The sequence below is a fragment of the Puma concolor genome, chromosome E1 (assembly GCF_028749965.1).
Source record: "Puma concolor isolate L17-30 chromosome E1, mPumCon1.1.hap2, whole genome shotgun sequence".
In the NCBI taxonomy this organism is placed as follows: Eukaryota; Metazoa; Chordata; class Mammalia; order Carnivora; family Felidae; genus Puma; species Puma concolor.
In genome coordinates this window covers 16,755,808-16,772,240 of record NC_141680.1, presented here as the reverse complement: position 1 = coordinate 16,772,240, position 16,433 = coordinate 16,755,808, and the positions used below count along the sequence as shown (strand labels likewise).

Here is a 16,433-nt window from a genome sequence, read left to right as displayed (position 1 = left end):
CCCTGCCTTTGCCAACAGCTCTGCTCTACAAGCCCATTGACCGAGTCACCAGGAGCACCCTGGTCCTACATGTGAGTGTCAGCCCCCTGGATGGCCAGGGAGGTGTTAGGAGTTGAGTGGGAGGCTGAGCCCAGGGTGGTGAGCGCTGGAGTCACTGAGAACAACCCACTTGGGGAGCCGGGCAGAGTGTCCCTGGGTCCCGACTGTACCTGCCTGGTCTGTGGTACCTATGCCAGCGGAGCCAGGGCCTAAATATAGCCTGGCTACTAAGTTTGACACTTGACCAAATGCTCCCGGGGAGGCAGGCACTTCCTGCCTCCCCATCCCTGGCCTAATGGTCTCCAGGATCCTTGGAGCAGCTGTGGGGTGGGTAGAGGGGTGTCTCTCGCAGCTGCTCGGTGAGATGAGACTCCACCTGGCTCACTCCGCCAGGGGGAAGAGTGATGACTGCACTAGTGACAAAGGGGCGCCACTGCCCTGACGCTGCCTCTCTGACCCTGATTTTGCAGGCATGACCAGATTAGAGCATGGGTCCCTTAGTGCCCCCCCTTGGAATTCCTTTGGTGAAGATTGAGTCCCCACTGTCTTCTCGTTGAGCCCCAGAACTGCCGCCCCTGACTCACCCCACCCCTTCCCAGGACCTGCTGAAGCACACACCTGTGGACCACCCAGACTACCCGCTGCTCCAGGATGCCCTCCGCATCTCCCAGAACTTCCTGTCCAGCATCAATGAGGACATCGACCCCCGCCGGACTGCCGTCACAACCCCCAAGGGAGAGGTGAGCTCAGGACCCAGCCCAGCCACTCACCCAGGCTGACGAGGGTGCAGTGGACCACATCACCTATCCCTGCCCTCTTGCACAGGGGAGCAGGCATTCTGCCTCGCCAACCCTCCTCTCCCATGCCCAGCCAAGAAAAGGTCTTCAGGCCCTGGGAGCTTTAAGTTCGGTGTCTCATTAATCTTTATAATAATCCACTGAGGCCTGGAGGGTCTCTGAAGATCTGACACAAGGTCTCTTGGCCATAAGTGTTGGAACTGGATTCTTTAGCTGGGGTTATCTCTCTGCAAGCCTCACGCACTGTCCCCCATACCAGGGAAACCAGGGGCTCTGGCTCTCACAATGCTGAATGCACACACCCACCGTGGGCAGTGTGATGCCCTCAGGGTCCCCCGGAAGATAATGGCACAGCCTGAGGGAGCCCGGGGAGTCGAGCTCTGAGCTGCCTGTTATCAGCCTGCACGAATAGGAGGGCAGGAGCTAGGAGCGAGCCCAACAGCAAGAAAGTCTGGAATGAGAGGTGGCTAAGGTTGCTGGAATGTCCCAGGTGGGCACCTAGATGTGGTACAGCAGCTCCAGTTCCTTGGGGCCCCTTCTTGGTGGAAGGGTGGGGGTATCCCAGAGAGGGGAAGCGGTTTAAAGAATCGAAGGGACAGTGTTAACCCACGTGGGTCAGCAGCGTGGCCCTTATACAGTGCTCCCTGTCCGGGGGAGGTAATTAATTGGCATTTAGGAGTGAAGGCTGGCTGAATTTATGCTCCTTTGTTACATCTACAAGCCCCCAATATCTCCTGGGGAGGGAAGTAATGAGGGACAGGGTCTGGAGTGTGACTAATGGGGCACAGAGAGCTGTCCCTGTGTGCAACTCCCAGCTCTGGTTTGCAAACCCTGGAATGTCACTGACTTGTTTGACTCGAAGATAGCTGAAAGCTCTCCAGAAGGTTTAGAGCACTGTCGGTTTCAGGTCTTTTTAACTGTATACTTTCACCATGCCCACCTACATATCACAGAATATGTAGGTCACGTGGTATATAACACAGGGAAGGCTGGGACAGTTTGTGACAGCCCCAGAGAAGCCTGCTGGCTCTGAGGGTGTCAGGGAGGAAAGTCTGGAAGTTCTGCGTGGAGCAAAATGCTCTTAACCATCCAGAACCCAGGTTAGAGATGGCCGCAGTTTCCCCCAGGAACTGGTACAGCCCCACCCAAGGGAGACCAGTGTCTCCTGTCCACCTGAGGTCGCCTATAGAATCCACTCAGAGGTGGCATAAACAGACCCCAGCGGGTCTGTGGGTCAAGGTTGAACTGAAACAAGATCACCTTCTTAGGCAAGGTTGGGGTGGTCCTGGGGCTGGGAGTGGGAGGTGTTCATGCCCCAGTGTGGAGAAACCAAGTCATTCTGGACTATTGTCTATCCAGGTGAGAGCTGTTGGCAGCTGGGGGGAAATACAAAGCTACCATTTATCGATCACATATTATGTGCCAGGCATTGGGCCGTTTTACATATACCGTCTTGCTTGGTGAATCCTACTTTACAGGGCAGACATCATTGTCCCCATCTTACAGATGTTAAGACTGAGACTCAGAGGTCAGGGAACTTGCCCAAGATCACAGCCAGAAAGCCCGTGTCTGTGGGACCTTAACCGTGTGCCTGTGGCACCTCCCAGCTGGATGGTGCCCCCAGAGCAGGCCAGGCCCTAGGTTGACTCCCCCTGAGCAGGTGGGGGTGGGTGTGCTATCTCCCTCAGACACGGCAGCTGGTGAAGGACGGCTTCCTGGTGGAAGTGTCAGAGAGCTCCCGGAAGCTGCGGCACGTCTTCCTCTTTACAGATGTCCTACTGTGCGCCAAGCTCAAGAAGACATCCGCAGGGTGAGTCCAGGGGGCAAGGTGGGAGGGAGCTAGACTCTGCCTCCTGAGGAGCCCCCTCCCCCGCACCTGGGGCAGTCCGCATTTATTTTTCCTTTTAAAAAACACATTAATTCATTTTGTTTTACTACATATCCTTTTTCTTTTTTAATTTTTTTTTTCAACGTTTATTTATTTTTGGGACAGAGAGAGACAGAGCATGAACGGGGGAGGGGCAGAGAGAGAGGGAGACACAGAATCAGAAACAGGCTCCAGGCTCCGAGCCATCAGCCCAGAGCCCGACGCGGGGCTCGAACTCACGGACCGCGAGACCGTGACCTGGCTGAAGTCGGACGCCTAACCGACTGCGCCACCCAGGCGCCCCTACATATCCTTTTTCTAAAGATAAATCCTGTTTTCAATTATAAAGATAATACAACCAAACTACAGGGGGAAAAACCCATCACCCACCCGAACATAAGCATCAGTCTCCTGCTGCTATATTTCCTTACAGTTTTTTTAAACCTTCTCATGTTTTTTCATGTACTTGTAATCAGAGTGAATGCCCAATTTTGGTTGCTGCTTTTTCCATTTCACGTCATAAGCATTTTCCCCGCTGCTGCCTAATCTTCGTAATCATCCTTTTACTTCCCTGCATGATGTTACAAGTGGATATGCCATAATTTACTTAAGCATTCTCCTTTTATTAGACAGCTCTAAATTTTTGCTAACTGCAATTTGGTGAATATTCATTAAATCTGCTGTCATTATTGAGTGCTTATGCCATGCCAGGTGCCATGACAAATGCTTTGACTCTATTATTTCCAATCTTCCCCCAAACTCCACAAAGTGGGTATTATTATCCTCATCTCACAGACAGGAGAAGAGACTTAGAAAAGTTAAATCAGGGGCGCCTGGGTGGCGCAGTCGGTTAAGCGTCCGACTTCAGCCAGGTCACGATCTCGCGGTCCGTGAGTTCGAGCCCCGCGTCGGGCTCTGGGCTGATGGCTCAGAGCCTGGAGCCTGTTTCCGATTCTGAGTCTCCCTCTCTCTCTGCCCCTCTCCCGTTCATGCTCTGTCTCTCTCTGTCCCAAAAATAAATAAACGTTGAAAAAAAAAAACTTCAAAAAAAAAAAAAAAGAAAAGTTAAATCAGGGGCGTCTGGGTGGCTCAGTCAGTTGAGTGTCCAACTCTTGATTTTGGCTCAGGTCATGATCCCAGGGTTGTGGGATCAAGCCCCACGTCAGGCTCTGTGCTGAGTGTGGAGCCTACTTTGGATTCTGTTTCCCTCTGCCCCTCTCCCCTACTCACATGTGCGTGCTCTCTCCCTAAAATAAAAAAAGAAGAAGAAAAAAATTCAGTTGCTCAAGGTCGCACTAGAGCTAGAGAAGGTAGGATTTGAACCTTAATCAGACCTGAAAGCTGCTTTCCACCTCCATCTCCACATGCAGTGACATGAGTCTACACTGTGCCGTGAGCAGAAGAGGTTATGTGGCACTCATTCCCTCATTTTTCCTCCCCCACTTCTTGATCCCCTACTGTGTGCCTCAGAGTCCAGGGGAGACTGCAGCACTAAGGGGCCACAACGAGAGGTGCAAACCCAAGTCCTGAGGGAAGTGAGAGAAGGAGAGGTTATTATGTGCTTTAGTTCCCTGGAACGGGATCACAGATGAGATCATTCAAAAGCAGAGATGGCAGTCATAAGCAAAGACACCTATGCCTTTAGTCCTTTGCCCGTGACAGACATTACTAATGAACCACGGCACTGTTTCCCACTAGGCTTGGGTGTGGCTTTATAATCTTCTACCCAGTACCCCACATGACCTCTATTGATCAGAGTTGGCATTAAAGATAACATGTGTGAATACACCTCTAGCCCAAAGGATAACAAATATGAGCTAAGTAGAGATAGGCTTGGGGGAGGGAAGAGTGTGCAATGGGGAATAGGAAAGAGTTAGAGGGTTGAGATATTTAAAAACATCAGTCGTACTGGGCCTGAAGATTGGCAAGGCCAAGGTCCACAGCCCTTACCGCTGCCTGACCCTAGAACTTGACTGTCATTTCTCCACACGTGGGTTTTCTGATCAGACTCCTCAAGGACATGGATCATTCTTGCCTGTGACAAGTTCACAGCAAATCCCTTTCAGGTTTCTTTGGATTCTGGCAGTTCAGGCTTGAAGAGCCAAGTTCCTTCCCTCTGGCTCATGTCTTTCTCTGGCTTGTTTGCAGGAAGCACCAGCAGTATGACTGCAAGTGGTACATCCCCCTGGCTGACCTCGTGTTTCCATCACCTGAGGAGTCTGAGGCCAGCCCCCAGGTGCATCCCTTCCCAGACCATGAGCTGGAAGACATGAAAATGAAGATTTCTGCCCTCAAGAGTGAAATCCAGAAGGAGGTGAGTAGAGCCTGGCATCTGAGCCGAGGTAGGGAGGGTGGCCCTTTTCCTTGGGGCCCTTTGAACCAGGTGTGCCAAGGTGGCAGAAGGAGGGGAAGTTGTGAGTTTTGAGAATCTGATAAGGGAGGCGGGATGCAAGGATAGGAGGCCTGAAGTACATGCTCAGGAAGAGACTCTGGCTGTGGCAGATTAGCACTGAGCGGATGGAGGGAAGGCCAAGAAGTCAGTGCTCAGAATTGACTGAAGTTAGTCATAGGAAGTTTCCTGGTGTATGTCAAGCACTGTAGAAAAGGGAGGTGAGAGAAGAAGGCCTTCTTAAGGAAAAGCAGGATGCATGCAAGAAGGAGCCTGAGAGGCCTCTCAGATTGGGGAGGCTGGGTGGTTCAGTGGGTTAAGTGTCTGACTCGTGACTTCAGCTCAGGTCATGATCTCACGGTTCATGGGATCGAGCCCCACATTGAATACCATGCTCACTGTGTGGAGCCTGCCTGGGATTCTCTCTCTCTCTCTCTCTCTCTCTCTCACTCAAAATAAATAAATAAGGGGCACCTGGGTGGCTCAGTCAGTTAAGTGTCCGACTTCGGCTGAGGTCATGATCTCAGGGTTCGTGAGTACAAGTACAAACCCCACATTGGGCTCTGTACTGACAGCTCAGAGCCTGGAGCCTGTTTCAGATTCTGTGTCTCCCTCTCTCTCTGCCACTCCCTCACTCACGCTGTCTCTGTCTCTCAAAAATAAATAAACATTGGGAAAAAAATTTTAATAAAAATAAATAAACTTCAAGGGCGCCTGGGTGCCTCAGTCGGTTGAGCATCCGACTTCGGCTCAGGTCATGATCTCACAGTCTGTGAGTTCGAGCCCCGCATCGGGCTCTGTGCTGATGGCTGAGAGCCTGGAGCCTGCTTCCGATTCTGTGTCTCCCTCTCTCTCTGCCCCTTCCCTGCTCATGCTCTGTCTCTCTCTCTGTCTCAAAGATAAATAAAAACATTAAGAAAAAATAAATAAATAAATAAATAAATAAATAAAATAAACTTTAAAAATTTTAAATGAAAAACTAAAAATGCACAGAAGCTTGTGCTGTAGCCTAGAACTGAAATTCTTATCAAACTCATGTGGAACATTTGCACACATTTATCACGTATTAAGTCTCAAAGGAAATCTCAAATTAAAAAAAAAATGTTTTAAGTAAGCTCTACGCCCAACATGGGGCTAGAACTCCCAATCCCAAGATCAAGAGTCACATGCTCCACCAACTGAGCCAGCCAGGTATCCCTAAAAAAATTGATGGCCTACTGGTCATGTTCACAGACCACAGTGAAGCAAAATTAGAAATCAACAAGTAGAATACAGTTAAGTAAATGCCTGGAAAATTAAAACTTTCAAGGTGAAAAGGAAGTCAAATCGACACTACAAAACGTTTAGAACCGCATGAAAGCACTCATATCAAACCCCATGGATGTGGCCAAAGCACTCTTTAGAGGAAAATGTATAGCCTTCAATTCATATATTTGAAAACAATGGCTGGAGGAAAGCCCCCCTAGAAGGAGCCTTCCCGGTGAATGTCACGAAAGGCATGGAGAGGCTTGGTTGGTTGGCCTGGTTTCCTCTTCTCGCCCAGTGACTTGGCTTAGGCCTCACCTCCCGAAGAGTCTTCCCTGATATGTACCCATTGCAGTCTGGGTTGGGTGCCTTGCTTTCCGGCTCCTGGTGTTTGCCCCTTTGTTTTGCTTTATCGGTCCTGAATCATAATTTCACTGGCTGCTTTCTCTTTTCCCCACTTGAATTTGAACTCTGGCCAGGGCACTGTTTTCTTCAGTTCTATGTCCCTAGGACTTAGCACATAATAGATGCTTCATAAACAGTTATTGAGGAATCCATGACCAGATGGCTTCTAAGAATACTTTCAGCTTAGACATCCCTCTTTGAAAGAGAGGAAGACCACAGTAATGACCCCAGGGGTGTCTGGGTCAGAGAGATGACCTAGGACTGGGGGGTGTGATGCAGGCACATCTCCTCAGAAGGGCACAGGTGTCCTCCTCCTGAATGGCCAAGCTCCCCCCCCCCCCCCGAGGCATCCTGGTCCTGGTTGATGGTGGACTTTGTCCCCTCCCTCCTGCACCAGGTGCACAGATGTGGCCTTCTGCTCAGTTGAAGGTACACTTGCTGAGCTCCACTGGCCGCTGGCTGCAGGGGTGTGCCAGATACCTGTCACGGAGTTCCTTGTCTTACCCGTTACTGACGTCAGCATGTGACACGATATGAGGAGAGTCCCTGGGGAAGCACATTGTTGTTCTCTGAGTCACAGGAGCAGTGATTTATTCTTTTAATAATACTTTTTTAAAAACTTGTTTTTGTTCTAATCACCAATGTAACACTGGCTTATTGTAACAAGAAATACAATACTGAAGTGTACAAAGTGTAACAGATTAGCACCCACCCCCCATTGTCAGCAGTTTAAGGTGTGTTCTTCTAGACTCTTCTCTGCTTTTACGGGTGTGTAGTATGTTTTTTGTAATGAGACCAGACTACAATGTGCCATTTTGCAACTTAAGCTTTTCACTTAATGGTGTGTCATAGAGCTTTTTGGACCTAGCAGATTCTTTTTAACAGCTGTATCCTATTCTTTTAATGTTTATTTATTTTTGAGAGAGAGCAAGAGTGCAGGGGAGGGGCAGAGAGAATCCTAAACAGGCTTCATACTGTCAGCCGTCAGCACAGGGCCCGACTCGGGGCTTGAACTCATGAACCGTGAGATCATGATGTGAGCAGAAATCAAGAGTTGGACGCTTAACCCATTGAGTGACCCAGGTGCCCCATCTTCAATCCTATTGTATTCTGTCTTGACTGCATGAGGACGCATGTGATATTTTACTCTCAACCGGCAAGACTGCAGTAAACCTGACTGCACTTCTATTTCTCTCTGGTAGATTCCTTACAAGTGGGATGGCTGGGACAGAGGGCTTGCACTAATTGCCACATTTACCTCTGAAAAGGTTGCATCTGATTATGTACCAACCCCCCCCCCTCCCTGCAGTGTGTGAGAGTCACTGTCTCCCCACACTGTCACAACACTGGCTATGAGCAGTTGTTGCCATTTTTGCTAGTCTAGTGGGTAAGAAAATGCCATAGAGTTGAATTCTAACTGAGGAGCTTGAGGGCAGTGCCAGAACGGAAACGTGGAGCATAACCACAGCTAATAAGACGGAAGGGATCCTTCATGAAATACAAACTTGAAAAGCTGGAGGAGAGAGCATGGGCTGAGACATAATGGCTTGTTAAAGAATAGGGAATAATAATACCGTGCAGCTGAGGTGGGGGGTGCAGGGTGGGGTGTGGTGGGATATTCAGCTGCGCATGGAGGCCAGAGCCCAGCCCCGGGAGGCCCCGAGTGCCAGTCCAGCAGTTGGGGCTTTTTGCTGAAAGGTGTCTGAAGTTTTTAAGCAGGGTATCTTTTTTTTTTTTTTAAGGTTTATTTTTGAGAGACAGAGCATGAGCAGGGGAGGGGCAGAGAGAGAGGGAGACACAGAATGCGAAGCAGGCTCCAGGCTCTGAGCTGTCAGCACAAAGCCCAAAGCAGGGCTTGAACCCATGAGCCATGAGATCATGACCTGAGCCGAAATTGGACGCCCAACCGACTGAGCCACCCAGATGCCCCTTAAGCAGAGTATCTTGATGGTGCCCAGGATCTGATCTCTAGAGATGACTGAGTGATGACATGGATGGGCTAATGGCACTAAAAGAAGATTCTTAAGACCTAGAGCTTCCAAGAGGAGGGGGCATGTCATACCACACAGGCCACAGGGGAAGCACCAGGTTTGGTCAGGATGCTGAAGACCTCTGGGGAGAGCATGGCTCAGGGCCTGTATCGTGTTTCCCACAGGGAAAGAAAGCAAGGCAGGGGCAACTCCTTAGGACTGAGAGTTGGAAAAACGTCAGCAGGATCTGGGCTATAGGGTGGTCTCTAGTTGTGTGCTATCTGGCCCTGGGTTATTTAAGGCAGAGGAATATTGGCATGGTGAGTGAGAGTTAGGTAAAGGAGGTGTTGGGGGTATGAACTCAGGGCTGGTTGGTTTGTATATGGAAGGTCTGCACACAGAGGAGTCATTTACTATCTTAGGGATCAGCTTGCCTGATTTCTAAGGGAGGGGTAGTTTTCTTCCTGGCCAGCTAGGCCCCCCAAGATGTCAAAGCGTCATAAAATATAAAAAAGAAAAAGACACGACTAATGCACAAGGGAGTGTTGTGCTTAGAGATGCTGAGTGCAGAGTGGAGTGTGTGAGGGAAACCATCTGTGCTCTCCATCCCCCCACAGAAAGCCAACAAAGGACAGAGCCGGGCCATCGAGCGCCTGAAAAAGAAGATGTTTGAGAACGAGTTCTTGCTGCTGCTCAACTCCCCCACGATCCCATTTCGGATCCACAATCGGAATGGAAAGGTCAGGGAGGGGTGGGGATGGGACAGAAGCAACCCCCTTCCTTGGTCCAGGGCTGCCATTCTCTAGGGCTCCTGTCCATGACCTGTGGTGGGAGTCAGGCACTTAGGCGGGATTCCCAAGGAAGGTGCAACAACTCCCAGCTGGTATGGAGCCAGTGCCCCCTGCTGGCCATCACTGGCACTGCCACTCCTGTCACTGGGCTTCCAGGAAAGGAGACTCTCCTCCCAGCTGCCACCTTCTCCAAGCCTAGGGGTGCCTGGGTAAGAAGGAGCCAGGAATGTGCTTGACCACATGGTCACCCCATTGACTTCTCGTCTCCTCTCTTCAGAGCTACCTGTTCCTACTGTCCTCGGACTATGAGAGGTCAGAGTGGAGAGAAGCAATTCAGAAGCTACAGAAGAAGGGTAAAGTCCCGCCCCACTCTACACTGCTCTGATGGTATCCATGGCAACAGTGGCCTTTTGCATTTCCGTGCACTTTCATGTCCAGGGTTTCCTCCTTGGCCCTCACAGTCACTCTGCAAGGTGCCAGAGCAGGTGGCACTTAATTGATGCTACTGACCACTTGAGGCCCAAAGGACTTAAGTGGTTTGTTTAAGGCACACAGTGAATCAGCAACAGGACTGGACTCGGAGCCCAGGCTTGTCTATCTCTCTTTCTCTTGCTCTCGCTATCTCATACACACATTCTCGAGCCTTTTCAGTTGGATTCTCTCATCCCTACCTGCTGACAGCACCTATGACTGCTCCCATGTGAGTGTCTGCAAGTCTTTCCCTCCCTTCCAATGACCCACTCTGCCCCTAGAGCTAAGCTTTTTTCCTTCAGTAGCCCCCAGAGAAGAGCAGCAGGTCCTGGTGGATCTGTGACGACATTTTCCTCTTGGCTCCTCCTACAGATCTCCAGGCCTTTGTCCTGAGCTCAGTGGAGCTCCAGGTGCTCACGGGATCCTGTTTCAAACTTAGGACTGTACACAACATTCCTGTCACCAGCAATAAAGACGGTAAGATCTGGAACCCAAGGTTCCTGCCTTATCAGCAGGTCCTAGCCCCCAGGGCATTGCTGGAACCTTCCGTAAGGACCTAGCCAGACACGTGGCTGTAACGACTCAGTTGCCAGGTACACAGAGAGCTTGAATAGGGGTTGTTCTCTACTGAGTTCCCAGATGGTCTCAATTCATCACTGGCCCCCTCTGGCTTGAGAGGAGAATCTGGCACCATCATATACTGGAATCATGTTGTTAATATGTTCATGAGGTAGTCAGATAATGGAAGCAAAAGACTGAAGCATGAGATGTGATGGCAGTGGAGGGGGAAAGCGTAGATGGATTAGTGTATGAGAAATAATGTCAGAAGCTTCCAGGGACCAGATCTCGGAAGGCCTTGAATGCCAAGCAAAGACGTTTGTTCAAGCCGTGGAGCCTGCAGGAGGTTTTGGAGCAGGAGAGAGCTGTGATCCGGGCTGGCCCAGAATGGGTGGTATCTGGTTGTTTGTGGGTGCTGGGAGGGGGTACACCTTGTGGAAGGGGTTTTGAAGGCAGACTGTCCTCCCCATATGGGGGTCATCTGCCCCCTGTCTCAAGAGGAGGCTGACTTATAGTGGTTAATTTTCACTTGGAAAGGCAACACTGCGGGGGACAGCCATGGGATAGGCAGGATTCAGAGCTGGAGGAAAAGTGCCCCTGGGGAATAGTATGAAATCCCTGGCCCAGTAGGGAAGATGCGGATTGGCCTTCCGGGCTCTGTAGAGGGAGAAGCGCTACCAGCTCACATTCCAGGAAGCTGTGGGCTCTGGAAACTTCTTCATCCAGCCACCAGGTGGTGCTGTAAGACCAAGGCTTCAACTGTCTCCCACCCTCTGTGCCTTCCTGCCAGCCTGGGGTGAGAAGGGGCTAAAGCAGGCCTCTCACCACCCCCTACCCTGCGGGCTTTCCTCTCTTACAGACGATGAGTCTCCAGGACTCTATGGCTTCCTCCATGTCATCGTCCACTCTGCCAAGGGGTTTAAGCAGTCAGCCAGTAAGTGCCCCTGAACCCCAGCCCTAGGGAGAGCAGAGAGCCATTGCTCATCCATTCATGAGAAGTCCCTGTGGACCCATTGCATGGGGCCTTCCGCTTTCCACTTACCCTGCTCTGGCCTGCCCCACGCTGGGGGCCTGCCAGCTGCCTTGACATGTGGGTGGGTGGCCATTCATTCCCCTAACGGTCAGGAACCAGCTCCTCTTGGCTGCCCTGTGTCTCCAAGATCTGCTCTTTCTTAAGCCCTCCCCAACCCCTAGGTGCCTGAAATCCTGGGCTCTAACCCCATCTCTGCCAGTTATAAGCTATGTGACCTTGGGCAAGTCTTTTAACCTCTCAGAGCCTCGACTTCTTTCTCCATAAAAGGCAAACATCCTCATTAATACTGACCTAAGAGCAGGCTTAAATATGACAGTGAATGCACTGGCACACCCATCCCCTTTCTTCCTTCTTTATCACGATCTACTAAATCTGTGCAGATCTTAGTGTTGGACAAAATACAATTACACTTTTTTATCTAACTTTTCGCCATAGGAATTTGTGAGCCAGTTAGACACCTGATTGTTTCTCCCCATTTGCCAGACGAGAAAACTGAGTCACAGAAAGATTAAAGGGACTTAACATCACAGAGGGTCAGAACCCCAAGGCTCCTGACTCCTCTCCTCTTCACCCACCCCTTCCCGCCCCCCCCTTCTTTTTCTCTGTGGCAGTGGGGAGGTCTGTCCTGTGCCTCTCTCCCTGTGGCACATCACACAGAAAATGTGGCGTTGGCTCACAGCCATCCATTTGATAAACATTTACTGTGAAGTTCATGGGGTAGCTTACTACCATGCCTGGGCACCTTGCTAGATGCTGGAGAAAACTCCAATGTGGCCAGCGTGTGGACATGCTTTGGCATGTTCAGAGCCCTTTCAAGTGGATTTTCTGCTGTGATCCTCGACGTCCCTCGGAGGTCACTGATATCATTCCCATTTAGCAACACGCCTACTTTTTGCTTTAGAGAAGGGTTTCTCTCAGTATGGCCAGGACCACGTCACTTATCACTCAAGCTGTGCTTGTACACATGGCAGCTTCCTGGACCCTCCCCAGACACACAGACTCCCCAGGGTTCTGGGGAGGGTCCGGGAAGTTGCCCGGGAATATTCCCAGTGAGTAAGCTCCTTAGGACTGTTACATACATGTGAGTCTGTGACCCACACTGCCCAGGTGCCTCACCCTGTCTCTCTGCTCCCTGTTTGCTAGCGTGGGCCCCTGGGAGCCAGCTCATTGGGGGAGAGTGGCCCGCTCTCCAAGGGCAGATAGACGTTCTGCCTCCCAAACTGGGTCAGGGCGGTTAGACACGAGGTGAGCTGCTACAAAACCTCTCCTGACCTCCAGATTGTCCCCACCTCCTCCCTCTACCGGCCTCCTGAGCCACTCACGTGTTCACTCTAAGTCCACAGGGTTAGGCCCCATGAATCTTCAACCATGGCTCTTTGTCCTAATAAGTTCATTACATCTGCCCTGTCAGGCCTGGGATGTAGACACCATCGTGATTCCTGCTTTAATCCGTGCCCACATTCCAGTGTGCTCTGATACCCAGCTATATCTGGTCTGCATCACACCCGGCCAGAGACAACTCGGGGGCAGCCCCATCCTCTCTCCTTTCTGAGGAAAGCCCTTTAACGGGAGCCTGGGAGGGGCATGTATGTCCACCCTCTGACCTCTGCCCCTTGATTCACAAGTCAGAGGATTGGCTCTAATACCCCCAAAGCACCTCCAAAGCACCATTTACCCTGGGAAACAACCTTGACAGGTCCCATGGAGGGGGAGGGGTGCCAGGGTCTGAGCCCCAGAGGGAGTCTGTGGATTTGCAGAGTGCCTGGGGTGGCTACCCAGTGTTGTGGCCACATCAGCTGGATCCCGGAGTGGAGGGGAGAAGATTTTCAGCCTTAAAGGCCACAGTTCAAGGTGGAAACACTAGGGAAAACTCCCCTTCCTCCCACCCCAGCCGTCCACCACTTTGTCACCTGAAGCACTTGCGGTGGTGGTAAAAGCTTGCTTCATTCATTCATCCCGCAAATACTCACCGTGTGCCTACTCTGTGCAGGCCCTGTCCTTGGTGCCGAGGGTACACTGGTGGCTAGGAGGACCGGGCTTCTGCCTGTGTGGTGTCGATGTAGTGAGGGGAGACAGACGGGCAGAAAGATAACTTGAGTTAAAGTCGAGTGCTATGAAGAAAACAAACCGAGCTTTTGGAAGGCGGGGGGCATTTTGGGTTTGTCACAGTGAGTGGGGGTTGCTCCAGATTTACAGCGCCCAGGGGCCAAATGCCCTCCAGAGCCTCCCACCTCCAATGCCAGATGCCCTGTTGAGGAACGTGGGATCAGCGGGGAGGGGGAGGGGAGAGGGGAGCTTCTTCAGTTTGCGTGGTCAGTGAAGACCTCGGCCACGGGTTTCATGGGGACGAGGCAGCCAAGCCAGGATCAGGGATGAAGGACTGCAAGTGCAAGGGCCCTCAGGTGAGGCCAGCTGGGCACGTTGGAGGGAGGAGGCCAGTGTAGCTGGAGGGTGGTGAGTGAGGCGGGAGGCGCAGAGCCAGCTAAGAAGAGGGCAGAGAAGTGGAAAGGGGAACACTGAGGGCTGCCCTGCAGGAACGCTGGGAGGGACAGAGGTATTTATCCCCCTTTCCCTCCCGAGGTCCTGAGTCTCAGACCTCACTTTGATGTGTCTCTGCCTGTCCCCACTGCAGACCTGTACTGCACCCTGGAGGTGGATTCCTTTGGCTATTTTGTCAGCAAAGCCAAAACCAGGGTGTTCCGGGACACGACAGAGCCCAAATGGGATGAGGTGAGTGGAGGGGGCTGGTGTCCCCACAGGGACCCCTGAGCTTATCACCAGCTGTGCCCACCCCACTCCCCGTGCTCACTTCCTGTTGTGGCTGGGGGTGGCCGAGCCTGTTGGTTTGGCGAATTCTCTCTCTCCAACCCCTCTGCTCTCCACTCCCTGCTCATTTGGTGTCTGATACCGTGTTTACGTCTAGACATGGGGTTTTCAGCTCAGGCCCAAATTCCACCTCATCAGTAAATTTGGAGGCCTCTGGAGTTCCAGAAAGAGAGGAAGTTCCTCCATGCCTTGCAGTGTGCTCCTCATGGGCCCCCCTCACCCCTTTCTCACCTTGCAAGTTTGGGGCCCCCACCTGCCAGGAAGCTTTGTGTCTCAGCTTTGGAGTTTCAGGATCGTGGTACCATCTTTCCCCAGGAGTTTGAGATTGAGCTGGAGGGCTCCCAGTCCCTGAGGATCCTGTGCTACGAAAAGTGCTATGACAAGACCAAGGTCAACAAGGACAACAACGAGATCGTGGACAAGATCATGGGCAAAGGACAGATCCAGGTGAGGGTTCGGGCGCGGCCAGGGCACCGAGGCAAGGCTCTGGACACTGCCAAGAGGCAGTGCCACTGGGAAGGAGTCCTTCCTACCTGCCCTCTTGGCTAAGGTGCTTGGCCCTTTGTGACTTGGGTCTAAAGCTGGTTTGAGAAAAGTTCCCCAAGGTGGCTGGCTGTTCTCCCCTGCTGGAGATGGCATCTTGTTCTAGCTCCAGAAGCCCACGTGTGCCTGCTTCCTCGGGCTTCACGGCTGGCTCAGGTACATCACACACACTCCTGCATGGTGGGCTGGAGAGATGACTCCTACCTTGGTTGTCACATCTCCACTCTGATCTGCTGGCGGCTTTTCCCAGGAACATTGTGCTGAGAAGGATTCTGAGGCTATATTGCATCCATGAATGCTGTGTTTGATTAGCAATGTCTGGCATAGGAGGAGTGAGACCCTGAGCATTTGCCACTAAGCTGGAAGGGCTTAGGACCCAGCTGGCTTGCTGGGGGCTGGTCTCTGACTTGTTGCTAGGGCTGCTGGGCCTTACTCATGCCAGGAGTTCATTGGCTTCGGGTAGGTTCTGTGGGTATTGGTAGAGCCAGGTCCTGAGTCAGGGTAAGAGTATATGTGCCTCAGCTGTGTTTCTTGAAAGCCTTGTTTATTTGCAGCCTGTGTCTCTGGAACATTCTGCCAGTTTTGAAGATGGCTGCTATTCATTCACCTATTAAGAGGATGCAGGTTTGGAGGGATGACATTCAGCATGGAGCCATCCACACTCCATCTGGCACCTTCTGTTTAGGACACAAGTGGCCTTGTTGGGGGTGGATTCTGTGACCACGAAATCAAGGGAAGCAGTAACTAGCACTGGGACAGAGCCCATGGGCATTAGGTGCTCTGAGCTTAATTGCCCCAGGTGTGATGGGGGAGGGGGGGCTGAATGATGCTTTTTCAAAGGAAGTGTTTGTTCTCTGCTGCCCTGTTGAGGCTGCAGAGATTGGTATCTGGCTTTGGCTGGGTAAAGTTCTTGGCGGTAGTGCCCTTTGGGGACCCATATGGGCCTCTTCCTTCTCCCACCTATTTCACCTCAGTGTTAGAACAGGGGAATGGCATTATTCGGTGGGGGCCCGGCCATCCGCCTCCTGTCGCCCCGTGTTCCTGTGCGTGTCCGTTCCTGATGCTGTGGGACCCGCTCTTCAGCACTGTCACCAGGGAAACCGGGCTGCCAGGCAACCACAAGCCAGTCCTTCATTAATTTAGATGAGAGAGAGGGCTGTAAATTCAGAACCTACTTCCTGCAGGCATAAGGGGTGGGGGCCCCGTCTCCATATCCCTGGGCTGGCCGGAGGGACAGGCAGGGAAGGGGTTTGGGGCTGGCCCGCTCAGCCCCAGGAGATACCCAGCCAAGAAAGTGACTGCCACGCTTCCTGGGCCATTGGTGGCCGTGGCATGGGAGAGTTAAAAAGGGTGTCCAGGGCAGCCCCCTCAACTGACCCCCCCCCTCCCCAGAATCCAGATTCCAGGGCCCCATGGCACCGTCCCCACCCGGACTTCCAGCTCCATTGCTTCCCTCCTCCTCCTCGTTTCTGTCAGCCTCACAAGCCCCAGGGGAAACA

General features: G+C 52.0%; 1 protein-coding gene across 5 annotated transcripts in view; it reads left to right on the top strand.

Moving 5' to 3' along the window:
* ABR (ABR activator of RhoGEF and GTPase) overlaps positions 1 to 16,433 on the top strand; it is a 184,107-nt gene that overhangs the window by 131,166 nt on the left and 36,508 nt on the right. For all 5 annotated transcript variants that reach the window (XM_086686381.1, XM_086686383.1, XM_086686382.1 and 2 more), the window contains 10 exons: positions 19 to 71; positions 639 to 779; positions 2,525 to 2,646; positions 4,852 to 5,017; positions 9,330 to 9,452; positions 9,781 to 9,856; positions 10,347 to 10,451; positions 11,392 to 11,466; positions 14,198 to 14,295; positions 14,707 to 14,838. In XM_086686381.1, the coding sequence (XP_086542507.1) occupies positions 19 to 71; positions 639 to 779; positions 2,525 to 2,646; positions 4,852 to 5,017; positions 9,330 to 9,452; positions 9,781 to 9,856; positions 10,347 to 10,451; positions 11,392 to 11,466; positions 14,198 to 14,295; positions 14,707 to 14,838 (1,091 nt within the window). The remainder of the gene's footprint in view (positions 1 to 18; positions 72 to 638; positions 780 to 2,524; positions 2,647 to 4,851; positions 5,018 to 9,329; positions 9,453 to 9,780; positions 9,857 to 10,346; positions 10,452 to 11,391; positions 11,467 to 14,197; positions 14,296 to 14,706; positions 14,839 to 16,433) is intronic.